This window comes from Cydia pomonella, chromosome 11 (genome assembly GCF_033807575.1).
Source record: "Cydia pomonella isolate Wapato2018A chromosome 11, ilCydPomo1, whole genome shotgun sequence".
Lineage (NCBI taxonomy): Eukaryota > Metazoa > Arthropoda > Insecta > Lepidoptera > Tortricidae > Cydia > Cydia pomonella.
The window spans coordinates 18,038,546-18,056,342 of NC_084713.1; the positions used below are offsets into that span (position 1 = coordinate 18,038,546).

The window sequence follows — 17,797 nt, forward strand, 5'->3', positions numbered from 1 at the left end:
CCTCCGCTGTCCGTCCGTCCGTCCGTCTGCCACCAGGCTGTATCTTATGAACCGTGAAAGCTAGACAGTTGAAATTTTCACAGATGATGTATTTCTGTTGCCGCTATAACAACAACTACTAAAAAGTACGGAACCCTCGGCTGGCGAGTCCGACTCGCACTTGTCCGGTTTTTAAGTGTTCATCGTATCATCATGATCAAAAGATATTCACTGCTAAGACATGTTCTAAAGTATATCTACTATAACCGAACTTGGGTTGGTCTCATATAATCGCATTTTAAATGTTCTGAAGTTCTGGAACATTAGTCTATCTTTTTAAGAAAGTATAATGTTATTTCCAAGAACATTTCCAATGAACATCTAGGTATATGTTCAGATACCTGCCTTAAAAACACCCACCTATGGTCAAAACCTTACTCGAATCTTACTTTCGGTGTGACTTTTATTTGAAAGACGCAGTTTTGAGGAAAAATAATATTATAAATGGGATATAAAACTCATACAAAAATAAAAATAAAATTGGTTTTGGTACATAATTAGAGGTACGTAATAAACTTGTGTAACATAGTTGTATTATTAGACTGAACGAATAAAAACTGATCGTGACATTAAATCCATCTTTCTTAGGCTTGCGAAATCGTCCGTTGGGGTTAGTCGGCATTAGAATCTATCATCTATCAAAAAATCAATTATCTATTGTATCAGCCTGAGCCGTGAAATTAAAGAAGCGGCTTCTTATAAGCTATTTGTTAAAAAGTTAAAAGCTTATTTGATTGACGAGGCATTCTTTATGGTTAGGGAATTTTACAGTAAATTTAATATAAAATGGTTTTTGTAATTATTGAGATGGGTAATTGTTTTTTGATAATTGCATTTATTTACATTTGTGTTTATTATTATTTCTTTCTTTTTTTATCTGGTTTTGCGTTTTTTATTTAGTGTTGATTCTGTATTGTACTCGTATTTGTATTATGATTTTTAACATGTGTTGTTTTGACATTAAAGAAATTGAAATATATTTGGGCGGTACTGCCGACTAAAGGAAAAAAGAACCATAACTGACAAAAATTAAGTTTCGAGAAAAAGCCAGTATACTTTGCACTCCTGTTCAAATACGTTAAATTCAAAATACAAAGTTGAAACTTTTGTAAAGTAATAGTGTAGAATTTGTATGCAGGCTATCGTAAAGCCTAAATACAGAATGGATGAATAATATAATACTATAATAGTAATCTACATTATCATGAAACATTTCAGTAGCCACTTGACCTATTTCCTGGCTTACGTGGAGCTGACACATCGACACTAAATTGATGCAATTGGTAGACCTCTCTGCCCTGAAGGCACAATAAGCCATCTCGAAGATGCTCTGCTGTATAAGGAAATAGGTATAATCTTGAGAGGTCCGATTCTTTATCTCAAAATATCGTTTTACCAATTGCTTATTTGATGAAACAATTTATTTTATTAAATAAATTTTCTTCCTTAGGCCGCCGCTTACCTCAAAATATGACATATGACTTGTTTTTTTTAAATATGAAAACTACGGGGGAAAAACAGGCATATTAATATATTTTTACATTAAATATTAACTACCAATGCCCGTGTTTATTAATTTTAAATTAGATAATTTACCTAATGCTTGACTGGTAGTGAATTTAAATTTACAATAAAACTGTTTCAACAATGTTTAAAGTAAAATACAAAATCCAGAATTTATATGAAGATAGTCAAAAGCCAAAATAAATAGAAAATAAACATCATTGAACTTGTACAAATAATTGGAGCTATGTTCTCAAAATTAGCGGAAAACATTAAAAACTGATATCTGTCATTAAACTAGATAAAATAGTAGACATGAAAGTTAACCAGTTATATAATTCCATAATATATAATGTATAATAAAATTGTATATTGCAATAATTTTATAGGTACTTAAAAAATTCCAGGTGAGGAGAAATTAACCATGGAATTAAAATTAACAAGCTAGCATTCTGCAAAGATTAAAAGACATTCCTAGTGCGCAAAACATGTAAGTCAGCAATATATGCGTTATTTTTATCTTTTTTTCCAATTACAAATAAGTGTAGGTACACGGTCCTATGAGTATGTCCACACGCAACCATCATAGACCAAATTGCGGACTAACAAGTCTAACAACCAGACTCGGATAAGGAAAATTGTCATTGCCGGCGGCACTTAGTCACATACCCGAGTAAACCCAAAACGTCATGTTGCCTTTCTATCCACATTGCGACTTACGACCTTTGGAATTGAAAAAGTCTAATTTAGTACCGATCTTGAAGTTGCAGTTGAGGGTTTATAATTACTTATTTGCTGTATCTAAAGCAGTGTTAATTAAAAAGGTTAATTTAGGTAGTTTAAAGTTAAGAGGAAACATAAGGGACCATTTTTGCCATACAAATGTTCTCGACATTTTCCTTTCTGGATTTTGGCCCTAGATGAATAATTTTTTTAATGTACGTTCAATAGTACCATTAGCTATGTCTGTACGTTGCTTTTTTTAATATTCTGGTTTTTATAAGAACTAGATTACTTCAAAGAGCGCTAAAAACGGCCAAAAAGAATGCGCCGTAAATAGACGCCTAGCATACAAAATCAGCAACAATAAGGGCAAAAATCAGAATAGTTAGACACGGATAATTTCATTCTCATTCTGTTTCCAAATTTTCGTTACGATTGGTTAAGTTTTAGAGGAGAAAAATGTTAAGAACGAAACCTCGATTTCTGAAATATTTAAGCAGGGTTTTTCGCTTAAGCTGTAGTTGTCCTTATCACACTAATTAACCCCTTATCGCATGTAATAAAAAATATTTGTTAAAATTGCAACTTTAACAACTGTCAATAGAGTTCAATATCTTATCTGCCATATATGGCTTTGTATGCGGTACAGGTTATGGAGCCGCCCCTGTCAGCGCGACGGAGATATTTAACTGAAATTCTCAAATCTAAGAATGGGCTCAGCTGGTATATCCTTTTCAGAATCCATTGAGACGACGAGACATTCAATCTATTGCGAAATAATATCAACCTTCCAAGAAGTAATCACAGGGCATCAAAATAGGTTCTTCAATTAAATCATTAAGTAAAGCTGTTAATTGAATTGAGCAATATTCATATGAGGAGCAATTAAACATCACGCATAAGAGGTAATGTGTTAATTCCTATGCATGAAACTGTTTCGATAATTGTCTTAATGACGACTGCCAGGCAAACGCAGTCGATGGTATAGTGCCTTTATGATAAATTATTAGTTATTATGATTAATTTTTATGTAGAGATTGGACCCTGACATTTTTTTTTATAGCTTAACTGCTAATATAATATAGAATTCTTACTATGTGTGTTTATATGTACTCGTAATTTTCAGATCATAATCAATGCAGGGCAATAAATGTGAATTCAATAAAATTGACCGCGGCCGGCAAAACGTCCCACTTTATCGCTTGCCATAAGGATGACATTTGCTTGTACTTTATACAAACAACCTGACAAGGCGTCCTTATGGCAAGCGAGAAAGTGGGACGTTTTGCCGGCCGCGGTCAATAATAGGTATGTGCCTACAGAATACAGCTCTAATGCGTGTTACCTATTTACTTATTTCCAACTATATATATTAATTTAAAGAAATTAATGAAAAAAAAAAACGTTTTAACGGGTTATATTATCGCGAACGATATCAGAAGTAACGTGTAATTTAATAGTCTGGATTTTTTCTATAATGATTTTAATAATAACCTGTGTTTAATTACAGATCAGGGCTATAATAATAGAAAATTACAAGTAATGTACTTTCATTTGCATTGGCCAGAAGGTTCCTTCTTACGTAACAATTTGGTGTCATGACCTTTCGGTCATAAGATTATGAAGACAAAGATATGAAAGTCATTAAAAATGAAAAATTGTGCTCCGTTTTATTTGGGTCATAGTAATGAGTTTGATTGCCTTGAAATCGATATGAGCTACCATTATTTGAGAGGTTTTAATTTTTATTTATCTAGAGTGTATGTATTGAGATTTTTTTTTATGTACAAGGTGCCCGCGAGGAAACGGAGAAAGTTTAACCACGTATTCCTGAGATTATAAGAAGGAAAAAAATGTTATACAAATTTAAGTCAATTCCGCCAAAAAAATATTTTTTTATAAGTATTTTTTTTACTTTTTTGTATGTTTTTATACATAATAAGTACATGTTCTTGGAAAATGTATGAATTAATACATTTTTTTCGTAAAAACTGTCATTTTGATATCTGTCAATAAGGACGTCTAGACTAGGTCCCATAGAGGCGACATTGCCACCAAAAAGGCGATATGCACTGAAACACGATAAAAAAAGATTTTTATTTAATTGGTATTAACCTTGAAACAAGGCGAATTAAAAAACCGTTATTATGACATTTTTTTTTTCTAAATAACATCCGGAATATACTATTTAAACCTATTCGTTTCCTCGCGGACACTTTGTATAGGAATACGTCATTATTTTCAGGTAAAACAATGATAATTGGTAATACGAGAGCCAAAAAAAACAGTAACATATTTTTGAGTAATATATATTTGCGTGCTGTTTGTCATTAATATCTATATCCTCCGACATAATATTCTTTTTTTATACGAAAGAAAAAGGCTTAGCACCAAAAACAAAACTAAATAAATATTTTTAAGGTATCAAAATCAGGAGAATCTAGATAATAAAATATGGGCTCCTTTTATAACTTTTTGTTACGGAGCCCTAAAAATAAATTACATGGTTTTGTATTTCTGTCATAATTGATTACCTAACAATTGGTTAAAAATAAATACAGTTCTTGTACAATTACTTGTATTTTGATAGTTTTTATCACAACTTATTATGCAAAGGTGCGTTAAATAATTCATAAGCAGTGGCTACTTCCAAGTCGAATAAAAAGGCAGGTAGTCAAGAAAACAAAAAGATAATTTTACGACCCATCTTTTGTTGTCAATGTAGGGAGTCACTGAGAGTCATAACATTTGTTAGATTTATTGCCTTCAAACATTATGCCTTTGTTTTCGAAAGAAAGGCTACTGTTCGTCACAAAAACAACACCTTTTTTAAGAATTCCCGTTCAAATCTGTAGGCGTAATCTTAGGGTACAGTTTTTGTATTGCATTTTAACAGTTCAATCGCCTCTTTGGTGCAAATTTGTTACCTAGCTATGAATTTACCTGTTCTATTTTGAGTTCCTTCACCTTTCTACAGTTGTCTTTAGTTTTTATACATAAATGTTGATCTTATATTAGAGCCTATTTATTACTTCACTTCCTCTATTACGTAATTTGCTTTTGCAAGCCTTTAGAATACCTTTTAAGGAAGGATAATCATAATATTGTATACCATATACATTTATCCCCGTCTTCCGCTCGTATCTATGTTGTCGGCACAAACTTGGCAAACGAAGTTGTCGGTACTCAATGGGGATCCTCTTCTCGAAGGAGACCTCAATTAGACTCCATTTGTGTTAATCCGCTAGTTCTGTTGACCGGATAGGCAACTGAGAAGATCGCTTGATGACTCATTGTTGCATGACGTAATGGGAAGAGAAATGTGTCTTGGGAAAGTATTATATCCCTAAGCAATAAAATCCAATAAATGAGTCATTATGACCAATGTTTCTATAGACAAGCTAATCTTTTATGTATATGTAGAATTTATATAGGTAGGCGTCTGTAATGAATTGTTTTGTTACAGAACTGTATAAGGAGATAGTAACAAAGTTTAACTGTTAAGGAACGCTTTCAAGTAAAGATATTTCCTTTAAGGTTACATTTAAATGACCACAAGGTTAATGATACGGCTGTTGTGATGTCGTTTCCCTGATACGGCTTCAGAACGACACTGAAGACATTTTATGGCCGTGTAATAAAATTGACAATTGCAACCACGCAATTTGCAAGCGGGCTTCTTTTGTAGATTAAAGCCGGTGTAATTTAAAATTCAGGAGGTGCCTTACCTTAGGCTTATGATACTCTATGAGAGGTGACCGCTGCATTCCAGTCACGTCTGCGTCCTGTGCCTTGTCAGATTTAGGTGGTGCAAGTATAGAACCTTTTTATAATCTCGAGCTTTGAAAAAAGGGTCCGCTTTTCCCTAGTGTAATGTATACTTTAACTATGTGCGCGTTTTATAGGCGCTTCGTGTTAGTTGCTTTAGATAGTTCGAATACTATGTTTAGTTTAGTATGTATTTAAGTGTGTAGCGCTTTTTTAAATGAAATACATTTTACTGTTTAATTATTATTATTGAGCGTCAAAACAATGTTATATTTGTATTGCTACGAATTAAATACATACAAATGTAATAAAAAAAAAGAGGAAAAAGGATAGTGGAAATAAAATGTCAATGTTATGCAAAAATTATCACAATGGCTTTATTAAAGTATATAAATAGTATACTCGTGACTTAAATTATATGGACAGTTATTTACATTATTTACAAAGTAACATACTCTACAGCAGTCTTATAGAATGTATTTACACCAACATTACGAAACATATACGCCTTTTGGAATGGCGAGAAAATACAAAAATAGATTAAAATTTTAATTATTTGGTATAATAGCGCGTTTTGCAATGACATAAATATTCACATGAAGCTGACTAAATAGTTTACATTAACTGAGCTCATGAGAAGCATCGACTAGACAAGGTAGGCTTGACCTGAGGGCTGGGTATCAATTAAAGGAGGCGGGGGCGGCCAGTGCCGAAATTCCCGCCGTCGGTTGGGATTGCTCCCTCCGAGTTCTAAAGAGGAGTAATCAGAGTCTATTGACGAGTAAATATGATCCGACGGCGGCCTTCCATCGGGTCCATAAGACGCCTGCCCTTGCTGTGAACCTACTTCTCCGAACTCTGGAATACCGTTCACGGCCCCAGCCGGTGCTCTCATCTTTTCTGTAAATGAAAACGACCGCATTGTTCCATTTTGCATACCGCTTCTCATTGTGTATGAATTGATATTATTTCTGTAACTAGTCGATTTCTTATTATTTCTCTGATCCGGCAACGCATACCACAATTTCTCCCAAAATTTATTTTGGCCCCACCGTACTCGCGAGCTACTTTTTAATAACGGTTTCAAATCAGGATCGCATTGCGCATCCGGTAATACTGAACTGTCTTCTATTATCACTAAACTATAAAATCGGGATTTAAGGATTTCGTGCATTGTTTGTCTAAATTCAAAACGCGACCATTCCGTTTCGATGAAATTCCTAGTCAGAATTATTATAATACGCTTAGAGGCTTCCGCTGCTTCTGGGAGCGGCAATGTGCACTGCATGTAAGGCGAATTGTGTTGTGGGATGTCTCTGTAATGCAAACATAGGTGATACGAGGGGCTTCCATTTTCCAACTCAGCGGCTAACGTTTGAATAACAAAGTCATCATCCTTGGGGCTATAACATACGTAGGCATCGTACAATTTATCAGTGTCATCGTACGCCCCGGTGAATGGGAACAATCTTATTCCGCAACTTGTATAAAGCCAGATGCGAATTGTGTCTCTAAATAAGAAAATCAAAAGGATGACTAGCATGATTAGCATAAAACCCGTGAGCGTAGTAACCATCATGGGCATGTAATTTGAGACCAGCATGTTATCTATAACAGAATCTCCGGCGTAATAGTCACTGCATATCGTGCCGTTGAGATTGAGTTCTTTTTTTTGCGGTAATTGCCCATCGGCGTTCCAACAGAACAAATCGGGGATGTCTACTATTTTAGGAACATTGTCGGCGACAAAGGTTGTAAATCTTTGTAAGTATCTACATTTACACGACCACATGTTATTTCCCAAAGAGAGTGCGTTTAAATCCATTACGCTATTTAAATTCCAAACAGCAAACTCTACGAGCCTATTACCATGTAATTTTAAAATTTTCAAAGAATACAATGACGCAAAAGTGGAATTAGCAATGAAACTGATAAAATTGTCATGCAAATAAAGTTCGTTTAACTGCGCCAGATTCTCAAACTCATGGCCTTTTAAATGTTTCAGTTTATTACTTCCAAGATTTAATATTAATAGGGAGGATAACCCAGCGAACGTTCTATTTTGTATGTTCTCGACTCCGCTTGAATTTACATACAGCGACCTCATATTTTTTCGCCCGATGAATGCATAATTTTGCAATTCTTTAAAGTCGTTACCATCTAAGTAGACCTCGGTTGCATCCATGGGTATTTTTTCTGGTATTTCAATTGCGCGCTTACTGGAGCAATCGACTACATTTGTATGCCATGTTTGATCGTGATAGCAGGAGCAATTATAGGGGCAGGTCATTTGGCAATCACATGCAACGTAATCGCAACAGTGGCACAATGTGAAACAGTGGGTCTCATACGGGCACAAGAAATCAGCAGATTGTAGATTACTAAGCGGTAAGTGAGTTACGCCTCTTGTGTGCGTCATGTTACAAAGGACATTTTCGAGGTCCATTATCCGAGGGTGCTGTCTCATCGCCGTCATATTGTTTATCATGGGTAACCACTCCATGGAGCAATCGCAATTAAACGGATTTCCTCCGATATAGAACTCGGGCAATGTCTTGTTCGAGGGAACCGGGGACAGCCGGAGGCTGTTGATATCTAAATGAGATATCTCATTTGCGTAAATATCAACCCGAGTGAGATTGCGTTTCTCCATAAATGTGTTTACTTGGATATTGTTTATGTGGTTATTGTTTATGAACAGCAGTTCTACGCTATTGGGGATAGCCATGGGCGATATTTCGACAATGCGGTTATGACTTACATCTAAAGTTTTTATATTAAGTTCATCTTGAAGTTTATAATAGTTTCCTAAATGTTCTATAAAATTACCATGTACATCAAGCCACTTTAATTTACTGGGTATGAAAGCATAATCAAACCATACTAGATGGTTCTCAGACAAGTTAAGCCAAAGTAAAGAGAGCAAAGTCGAAAATACTCCGTTAATATCAGATATGAAATTACCATCTAACCTTATAGCTTCTAACTGAGAGTTTCTTATAAAACTTCCCCTTTCTATGGATTGAATCTTATTTTTTGCTAAATTTAATACTTGTAGGCTAGGTACATCCCAAAACATTCCTACAGACAAATTTCCAATCAGATTATCTATTAGTCTTAATCCTGTTAGTTGATCCAAATTCTTAAAAGAACCATTCTTAATATCCGTTATTTGGTTTTCACCGAGATCTAACGTTTTCAATTGTGACAGTTCCCAAATGGCGTTCGGAACTTGTGTTAACTGATTGGAACTCAAATCCAATTCCTTTAAGTCGGAACAATTCTTAAAAGCTTTAGGATCAATGTCAATTAAAAGGTTGTTGTTCAAATTCAATTTGCTTAATACAAACAACCCATTAAAAAGGAGTTCGTCAATAGTATGCAAACGATTTTCGGCTAAATTTAATGTATGCAAATTATACAATGGAAGAAATGTATTCTCCTCTATATATCCAATGGAGTTATTTCTTAAGTCTAATATCTGAAGGAAGAATAAATCCTTAAACGTCTTACCATCTATCCTCGTCAAGCCGTTATTTGATAAATTCAGAATGACTAAGCGTATAAGGCCAATAAATGTACTGCCATCGATATGAGAGCTCGAGAGCTGATTATTAGATAAATCTAAGACAAGCAGCTGTTCTAATCGGTGGAACACGCCTCTGGCTAATTCAAATAGCAGGTTATTATTTAAATATATTTCTCGTAACTCCTTCGTGTTCGTGAACGTGCCCTCGGGCACTATCTGGAGGTTATTGTAGGAAACATTTAATATCCGCAGAGAAATAAGTCCATTAAACGTTTCACTCGAGATATCGGTGATATTATTATTCTGTAGCCGTAGCTCTTGTAGATTCTTCAACCCGGTGATTTGGGATTCCTCACTCAAGGACCGCAGATCGTTATCACTTAAATCCAAACTTCGCAGACCGGAACCACAATTCTTCCCAAATCCAAGACGGTCCACGCTTTTGATTTTGTTATGAGTGAAATTTAAAACTTGCAGATTACCCAAAGGGCAGAAAACTTCGGATGGTATTGCTTTCAAATTATTCTGACCTAGGTCGAGTATTTGTAATTCTCTTAATCCATTGAAAGTTCCGAGCGAGAGCTCCAAGTTTTTATTTGGACTCCAATCGTAGTTTTTAGATCGAATCGACAACTTTTTCAACTCTCGTAATCCTTCAAACGCGTTTCCGGGTATTCTGAGGAGTTTGCAGTTCTCGAGTGTTAGTTCAGCGAGAGACGAAAATTTTTGAAAATAGTTCGCTTCGAGATAACTTTCGAAGAGCAGAAGTTGATTGCACTCCACATTGAGACGCTTTACAGTATCGGAAGGTGCATGTGTCAAGCTGGAGCCATCTGCCTCGAGAGTTCGCACCCGGCATATTGTGCTCGTCTCGTCACCTTTCGATTGACGTCTACAATTATCCACGCCTGTAGGAGCATACGCGGCATTAACACCCAAAGTCACTAACAAAAGAGTCAGGAGTTGAAACATTTTCCACACACATTGGTCTTAGCAGTTTTGGTGGAAACTGATCACAAAAGAGTCACTTCACTTTATTTACAAATTTCAAGTCCTCAGATCAGCTGTGTTGCACTTCACTGATGTTTATGTTGCGCACGTACGATCGTTGTGGGAGGCGGCGTGGCACGTGCCACCCTCATCGTGGCTGGAGTGCGACTGGCGAGCGTAGGACCGACGGCTCGGCGAGAGTAGTGCCGCCCCACTGCACCCCCCCGCCCTCACATAGTTACACGTTCCCTTGCATGGCGCCACTTGCGCCGACCGCTCTCACACAATTATGTAATGTTTTCTTAATCAAACCACCGCAAAGCGCGTAAAAAGAAACCTAGTTGGAAAATGTCATTAAATTTCTATTAATATTAATACTTTTGCCGACTCGTAAATTTAATATGCTTTAATGCAGAAAAGGGTTGGCCATTGCTGCAATTAGATAATTAGTAAAAGTTGTTTCAAGCCCATCACAGACGAAGCAATAATATACCAAAAGATATCTTATAGCAAGGCATCTTAAGATACCTTGCGATGTATAGCTCGGTATATAACGATATATTTTGGTATATTTCGCCTCTCTCACAATGAAGGTGTTAGATAGACAGCGATATATATTTTACTATCGTTCGCGTGCTTAGCTATACTATAAGATATCTGTCGGTATCTTACGATATATTAATATATATTATCGCTCCGTCTGTGACGGGCTTTAAACTTGCTAAAAAGTTAAAAAATGCTTGATGGGTTTATTTGTTAAGTCATAATCTATGATAACAGGCATATTTGATATATTCCTATTGCTTTTTAAAACAAAATCAACGGTTGACGGATCCTTAAATCTATTTCCACTTTATTTAACTAAAAGATTACATAAAAATCAAAAACAAATTTTCCTTGAAGTGAAAGACCCATAAAATACAACAGTGTGAAACAAGGGCAAAGAGAACATCAAAGTGACAATCAAGAACAAAGTGCAGCTATGTTGCACGAGGGCATCTTTAATTCCTCTCGCTGTTCACTTATTGGATTCCCAGCTCACATAGTTTGGTGAAGACACCCAATAAAGCTACTTTCGCGTATTGTGCCCCTCGCATTTGTTTAGAGAAACGTACAGAATTTTCAAATAGACAAGGGCATTTTCGGGTCAACAAATTCCGGTATCTCTGATGGAGTTGAAGAGGTGCGAAGTTGGTGGGAGTTGATAATTTGATTTCCCTGTTCGACACGTAAAGTCGTTTACGGCCTAAGTGGAAGTTAGTTGCGTATAGAATACGGGCCAGAAGTTTGCTAGCAACGCCAGGAATACTGCTCTGGGGTAAGAGGAAGATAGTTTTGAAATTAGTAGTGAAGGGAATCTCGTTAGTGTATCTCTCAATTTAATTAATAAATTATTAAAAAACCAATAGAACACATTTATGAAAAGGATTATATTTAATGTAAAAAGTATAAGCACAATCGTCGTGCAAATGTTAATAAATGTTGCAAAAACGCTTACCTACATCTAACCAACCACTAAGTTGTCCAATTTAGGTTGCGGTTAACACCCAAAGAGCGCAAAAACAACACGACGTTAAGAGGAAAGTTTTCCTTGTTTGAAGACACCCTAAAAACACTTCGACCACTATGATATCCTTAATATTAATGTCTGGTGGCAGTATCCTGTATCAAAAGTTGTCGCTGTCGAGAGTTCTTAGCGCTAGCTTGATAAATGACTTTGCCCACTTTCGCGAACTTGTTCGTGTTTTTTTCTGTTACAGGAGGCTGGATGTCACAGGCTGCTCGAACGTGCTCGGACTGCCGATGACGGGTGCTAACGCGACCTCGTATCATCCCGTTGGATTATTCGCATGGCTGTCGCTTTTAAACTTACGCTTTATTCTCCCGAATGTTATTTTCTTCACGAATTTAAACGGCCAGCTTAAGCTATATCATTTTTAGTGATCTATGACCCATGGTTCAAAACATATACTTGTATGCTAAACAGATTTCTTCGGTATCTGATTAATGGATTCGTCTTAGTAGGTAAGCTAGAAGCATCACGATTGCAATTGTTGCTTAGTTTAGGGCATGTTCGACAACACAAAATATCTGTTTATTAATATTATTTATATCGTATACTTCGCGATTATTACAACCAGCAAATTATTTTGCTATTAAGATTCTTGCGATACTTTCCAATTTATAGTCCCACTTTTCATGTTGGATATAATCTGGTCCATTAGAACTAGAGACACAGCTACATGCATTATTTAAAGCGAGGAAGTGTAATTAAAACGCGCTTTCTGCCTCTAGATAGTTTATTCCATTGTTATCTGCATCTAGTTGCGTAGAGACTATGTCTTGAAATCCTGTTATTGGTAGCGGGTATCTGCCGGGATATTAACGCATTGCCACCGTATATCAAGTACTTTCTAGTGCAGAATAGAGATTCAATGGAGTACTAAACCTGTATTAATATTAATATTTTTGATAAAAAAATACTTTTTTAGATCCCTACTTATTTATTTCACCATTTGTGTTACAACTAAATAATAATCACCAACTCGAAGAGTATTTATCCATTTTTATTAAACTATAATATTTATACATATAAAATGTACGAAACTTAAATACTATTACCTTTATCTAATTCATAACTTAACTACAATAGTTGAAATAAATACATTGAACTACATTTTTTATTAGATATGTTTGCGCTCATACCATCACAGATGGCGTTAGCAGTCGTAAAAGTGTAGTTGACTGTGTTATAAAGCAGTTATGCGAAGTAAAGAAATTGGGTCACAGAATAATAATATTTATACAATAATAGGTACATAGGAACTCGTTATGTTTTAGGGCGTAACCGAGCATAGTTCTATATTATTTGCAACTGAATAGCATTATTAATTTGACGATCATTGTAAATATTGTCCAAGGTTTGACGATCATTGTAGAATAGATATTGTTCAAAGTCTAAATTATTTTTGTATTTAGGTAGGCACATAGGTAGCGTATAATTATCATCTTCATCGTCATCTTCTCGTATGTGTCTTTAACAAGTTTTTAATATCCACAAAAGATTCTAGTAGGAAAATACTAACAATACCTATTTTAATAAAACTACATACAAATGATATGTATAGCTACATATTTACATAGCCCGTTGCTCATTAGGTACTTAGATCAATTTGTAACGTATTGTTTGTTTTAAGGCGGAATATCATAATCAGTACTTATGATGTCTATGAATATTGCCCATACCCAAAAAAGTACCTAGTAGGTAAGTATAAACAATATAATTAAACAGCTGCAGCTCTGCACTCATCCCCTGTATCTCCGTATCTGCCGCGATCGGCACCTGAGGCCGATACGCGACACCGTCCGTTGCGTGTTCTATTCAAATCGATGAGACTTTACAGCGACCGGCGTAAAATATTGCGGGCGTCTTGATTTTTTTTGAACCGACTTACAGCCTTGGGGTTAACGCCTGTAGGTTCGTTTGGATAATGATTAGTAACCTAGATAAAATACAGAGGATACCTCCATAACTACGTTGTAATTATTAATTAATCATCATATCTAATCTAACAGTACTAACATCAATAACCTTAACTGACCATTCGGTGCACTTTGTAACTGTAACGAGCTGTTAAAGTTTTTACGATGGTACAAATGTATATATATTTGGTGAACACACCGATTACAAAATCAAACTCCAACAGACCTCGTCTTGAACAAACCAATTATGATGTCTGCAACATGCTTCGTTATTTATCGTATAGGGACCGTGCGCGTTGGAGGGTCTGCCATCTTGTGGCCTGAATCGGAACCATAAACATGTACTAATGTACGTGTAAAAATACACGTCACGTGTTTTCTTGTGCATAATAGGTTCTGCCATCTTGTGGGCTACATCGGAACAATCAACATCTCATTTACGTCTACCGCCAAAAATCTGACGGCTCCTGTGCTGCCTCCTACAGTTCATGCACGCTCCCTATAAATATTACTACTATATACAAATGTGTGTATATAGCAGTAATATATAGGTTTACGTATAAAATTATGTGCCTCACAAACGAACCGAAATCATTCTAGAGGGAATTCATGTTTATATATTAAAAAAAGTTAAGAGTTTTAATCTGAACTCTGTAGGAAGTTCCATTAGAAACGTAAAGTATAAAGTTCCTCCGCGAATCTGCCAGCGGCAATACCATAACACATAGATATCGTGGATCGACATTACAACTAGACAAAGCGGCGAAATTTAGAGCCCACACCTATTCAAGTCGATCTGATAACGCTAACGGTCCCATTGCTAATAGGTATAACTTCTAATAGATATTGGAAAGGTGCAATATTAACTATGTTGTTGAGATTTGTTATCTTATCTTTATAATTCATTAGAATTAAGCTTAGTTGATTACTAAAAAGTATTATGACTTCAGATCTACTGTTTATCTGGGACGGTTGGCAAGGAGTTGTTATGGTTAGCTACAGATTGGCTGTTATGGAACTGATTTGTATTATGTTAAGTACAAATATAGATATATAAACTAAATTAAGTGTCAATACTCAGTTATCTTCTACAGGAAAATCAACGCGCAAAATCTTTTCCAACCGTTTGAGAAAAGTGGTAGTCCTTCGTATTTTAGTCTTTCGTAGTAAATATAGCTATTTTAATACAAACCTTCAAAGTTTTGTCAGATTTAACTAAAACGTACAAGACACAAAAATATATTAAACTACTACGTTAATTTGTAATCTCGTTGTGAATACTGACGTTTAAGTATTTGTTTCCGTTGTGTTTACTCACTAAGATAATTAAGTACACTTGTTTAAATAGTTGCGTTCTTGATGCAATAATTAGTTCATTATTAAGCCAATAGCTACACTCCACTTCCTTATCTTAAACTAGAGGGTCAATTATACTAATAATATAGGTAAATTGGGTCAACATTAAGTTTGTGACATAAATCGCGGCATTGCATCTATTTACTTTTATAATGTAATGTTGTAAATAGTTTCTGGAACCTACGTACCTAGGACCTACGTACCGAATAACACGTCAAGTGTAAACCTCGGAAGAAGTCGGGTTTCGCACCATCTCACAGTAACTGTAATATATATTTCTTTATTGTACCCTATAGGCAATACAAAGATTAAACTGTTATTAATATACAATAATTATTTGCATAAATAATTCATTGTTTGCGTAGGTGTCTGCTTAGGGGCAATACACGTTCTGAATCTCACCTCTCTGTTCGTGACGGTTCATAGGACGACAGGCCGCAATGGCTTAAATATATATTATTTATTTATTTAGCACACATCTGGTAATAATTATATTCTTAAAAATACAGCAGAGTATCAAAATCAAGATTTTATTTTGTTACTAATTTACATAGGTTTATGTACATACCTACAATTGGAAAAGTTATCTTAACACAATTCATTATCTCGGCAAGACAGGACGCAGTGACTTACCTCACAAGTAGATAGGACGTTCTGATTCAGCTCTCGACTCGTCGAGTAGTTCCGATTATCGATTGGCACGTCATCAGTGTCCCAGTGAACCGGTTCTGCATAATCAACGCGGCACTATTGGAACCATCCGAAGTGATTGGAGCGAGGCTCGAGTTGACGAGCAATCTTCTGCTAATATCCTTCGGCAACTCGATTGCGACGTGCATGTTTAATTTCCTTGTGTTTCTATTATGCCCTGGAAGTGTTAGTACCTACCTCTAGTTTTCAATCTCATAGTATGTAAGTATGTTGTTTATTGTGTTTTCATGAAATTGTGAAATAATATGTTTAACATTTTATCATCCTGAATACGTAACCCGATTAGCGGAAATAAAATAAGTGATAAGAATAATCTTCAAAGTCCTTTTGGTAAGCAGACTAATCGAAACAAAAATTTTAGTTTATAGGTGTTTCCACGAATCTTTTTGCAGAAATTATGGTTTGAGTTACTGTTAATGCATTAACGGATCATGTGGCGGATTATTTTTTAATCTGATTAATAAATTCTAATTAATTATGGACGATACCGTGATCCTGGTAAAAAAAAAAATCAAAACCATCAGTATAAATACAAAAGCTTATGTTGCCAATACAACTACATACTTTTCAACATTTGTTGCGACAAATCTTCTCAAAACTTTACAACATAAAGCAACTGATTTTCATTAAACCGACACTTTCAAGTTTAGCGCCATAATCTATTCAAGATATTTACATCTGCAAGCACGTTGTCCTGACGATTGAGCATCAAACCCAACTGACTTGCAAACGTACTTGAAAAAGCAATCATATAAAATGAGAAATAAAGTCGTCAATTCAACATGAGCCAAGAGCGAGATATGATTGAAAGGGTGCATCGACTTTACACAATTCTGCAGTTGAAGACAAGAATGCGGTAAGAGTATTTAGGTGTCCAAGCGCACTTACTGCCTTTTTGGCTGGTACATAGTATTGCACGACAAAGTTGCCTGAATCACTTTGTTAAGATGTAGACTGGGACTAAGCGTCTCAAGTAGCGTATAAGTAGCTGGCGGAGTGCAATGTTTTACAAAGTTTCGATCAAGAATCGAGTTGTTGAGAGTTTTTAGTGAGCTTGGTTGACACTCGTTTTACATTTTTTTGGAGATCATTGTGAATGCATTTTGTTTAGTTAGTGTGAGGTTGTTCAAGTAAGAATGATGGTATACTTGTTACTTGATTTTTATGTCTTTGTCTCCTTTTTCTTTATCTCCACAATATAATAAGAGAGAGTTTTATTTTATTTTTATGACGATATTTTGTTAAATTCTTAGTATTAAATTTGATCTATGAATTATATTCATTAGTACTATATGTGGAATAATATTTAGAACATCAATAAATTGCTCTAATAATTAGCTTAAGATAATTATATGTAATACGGCTTAAGATAATTATATGTAATAAGTGCTTGTTGCTAGGCCTACATGAATAAAGTATATTTGAATTTAAACTAAAATAAAAATTACGTTTATGTTAAGAAGTAAATTTTATGTGGTATATTACTGAAAACTTGTTATTTAATAAAACATTAATCAGATACTAGGGAATTTTTATATGACAAGTTAGGTAAGTAATGGTATGTAAGTAATCTTTATAACTCTTATAACTATCAACTATCAAATGCTTACACATACCGCTAAATATTTAACTGCACATAAATATACAAAATATATATTGTTATATGTATTTTAGTTTTAAGGTATTTATCTATGG

At 35.0% G+C, this 17,797-nt stretch overlaps 1 protein-coding gene across 1 annotated transcript; it reads right to left on the reverse strand.

Moving 5' to 3' along the window:
* Positions 1-6,385: 6,385 nt before the first annotated feature.
* Positions 6,386-10,752, reverse strand: LOC133523037 (toll-like receptor 7). Its single transcript, XM_061858543.1, has one exon. The coding sequence runs from the start codon at positions 10,532-10,534 to the stop codon at positions 6,680-6,682; it is 3,855 nt and encodes a 1,284-aa protein (XP_061714527.1). The 5' UTR covers positions 10,535-10,752; the 3' UTR covers positions 6,386-6,679.
* Positions 10,753-17,797: the final 7,045 nt, after the last annotated feature.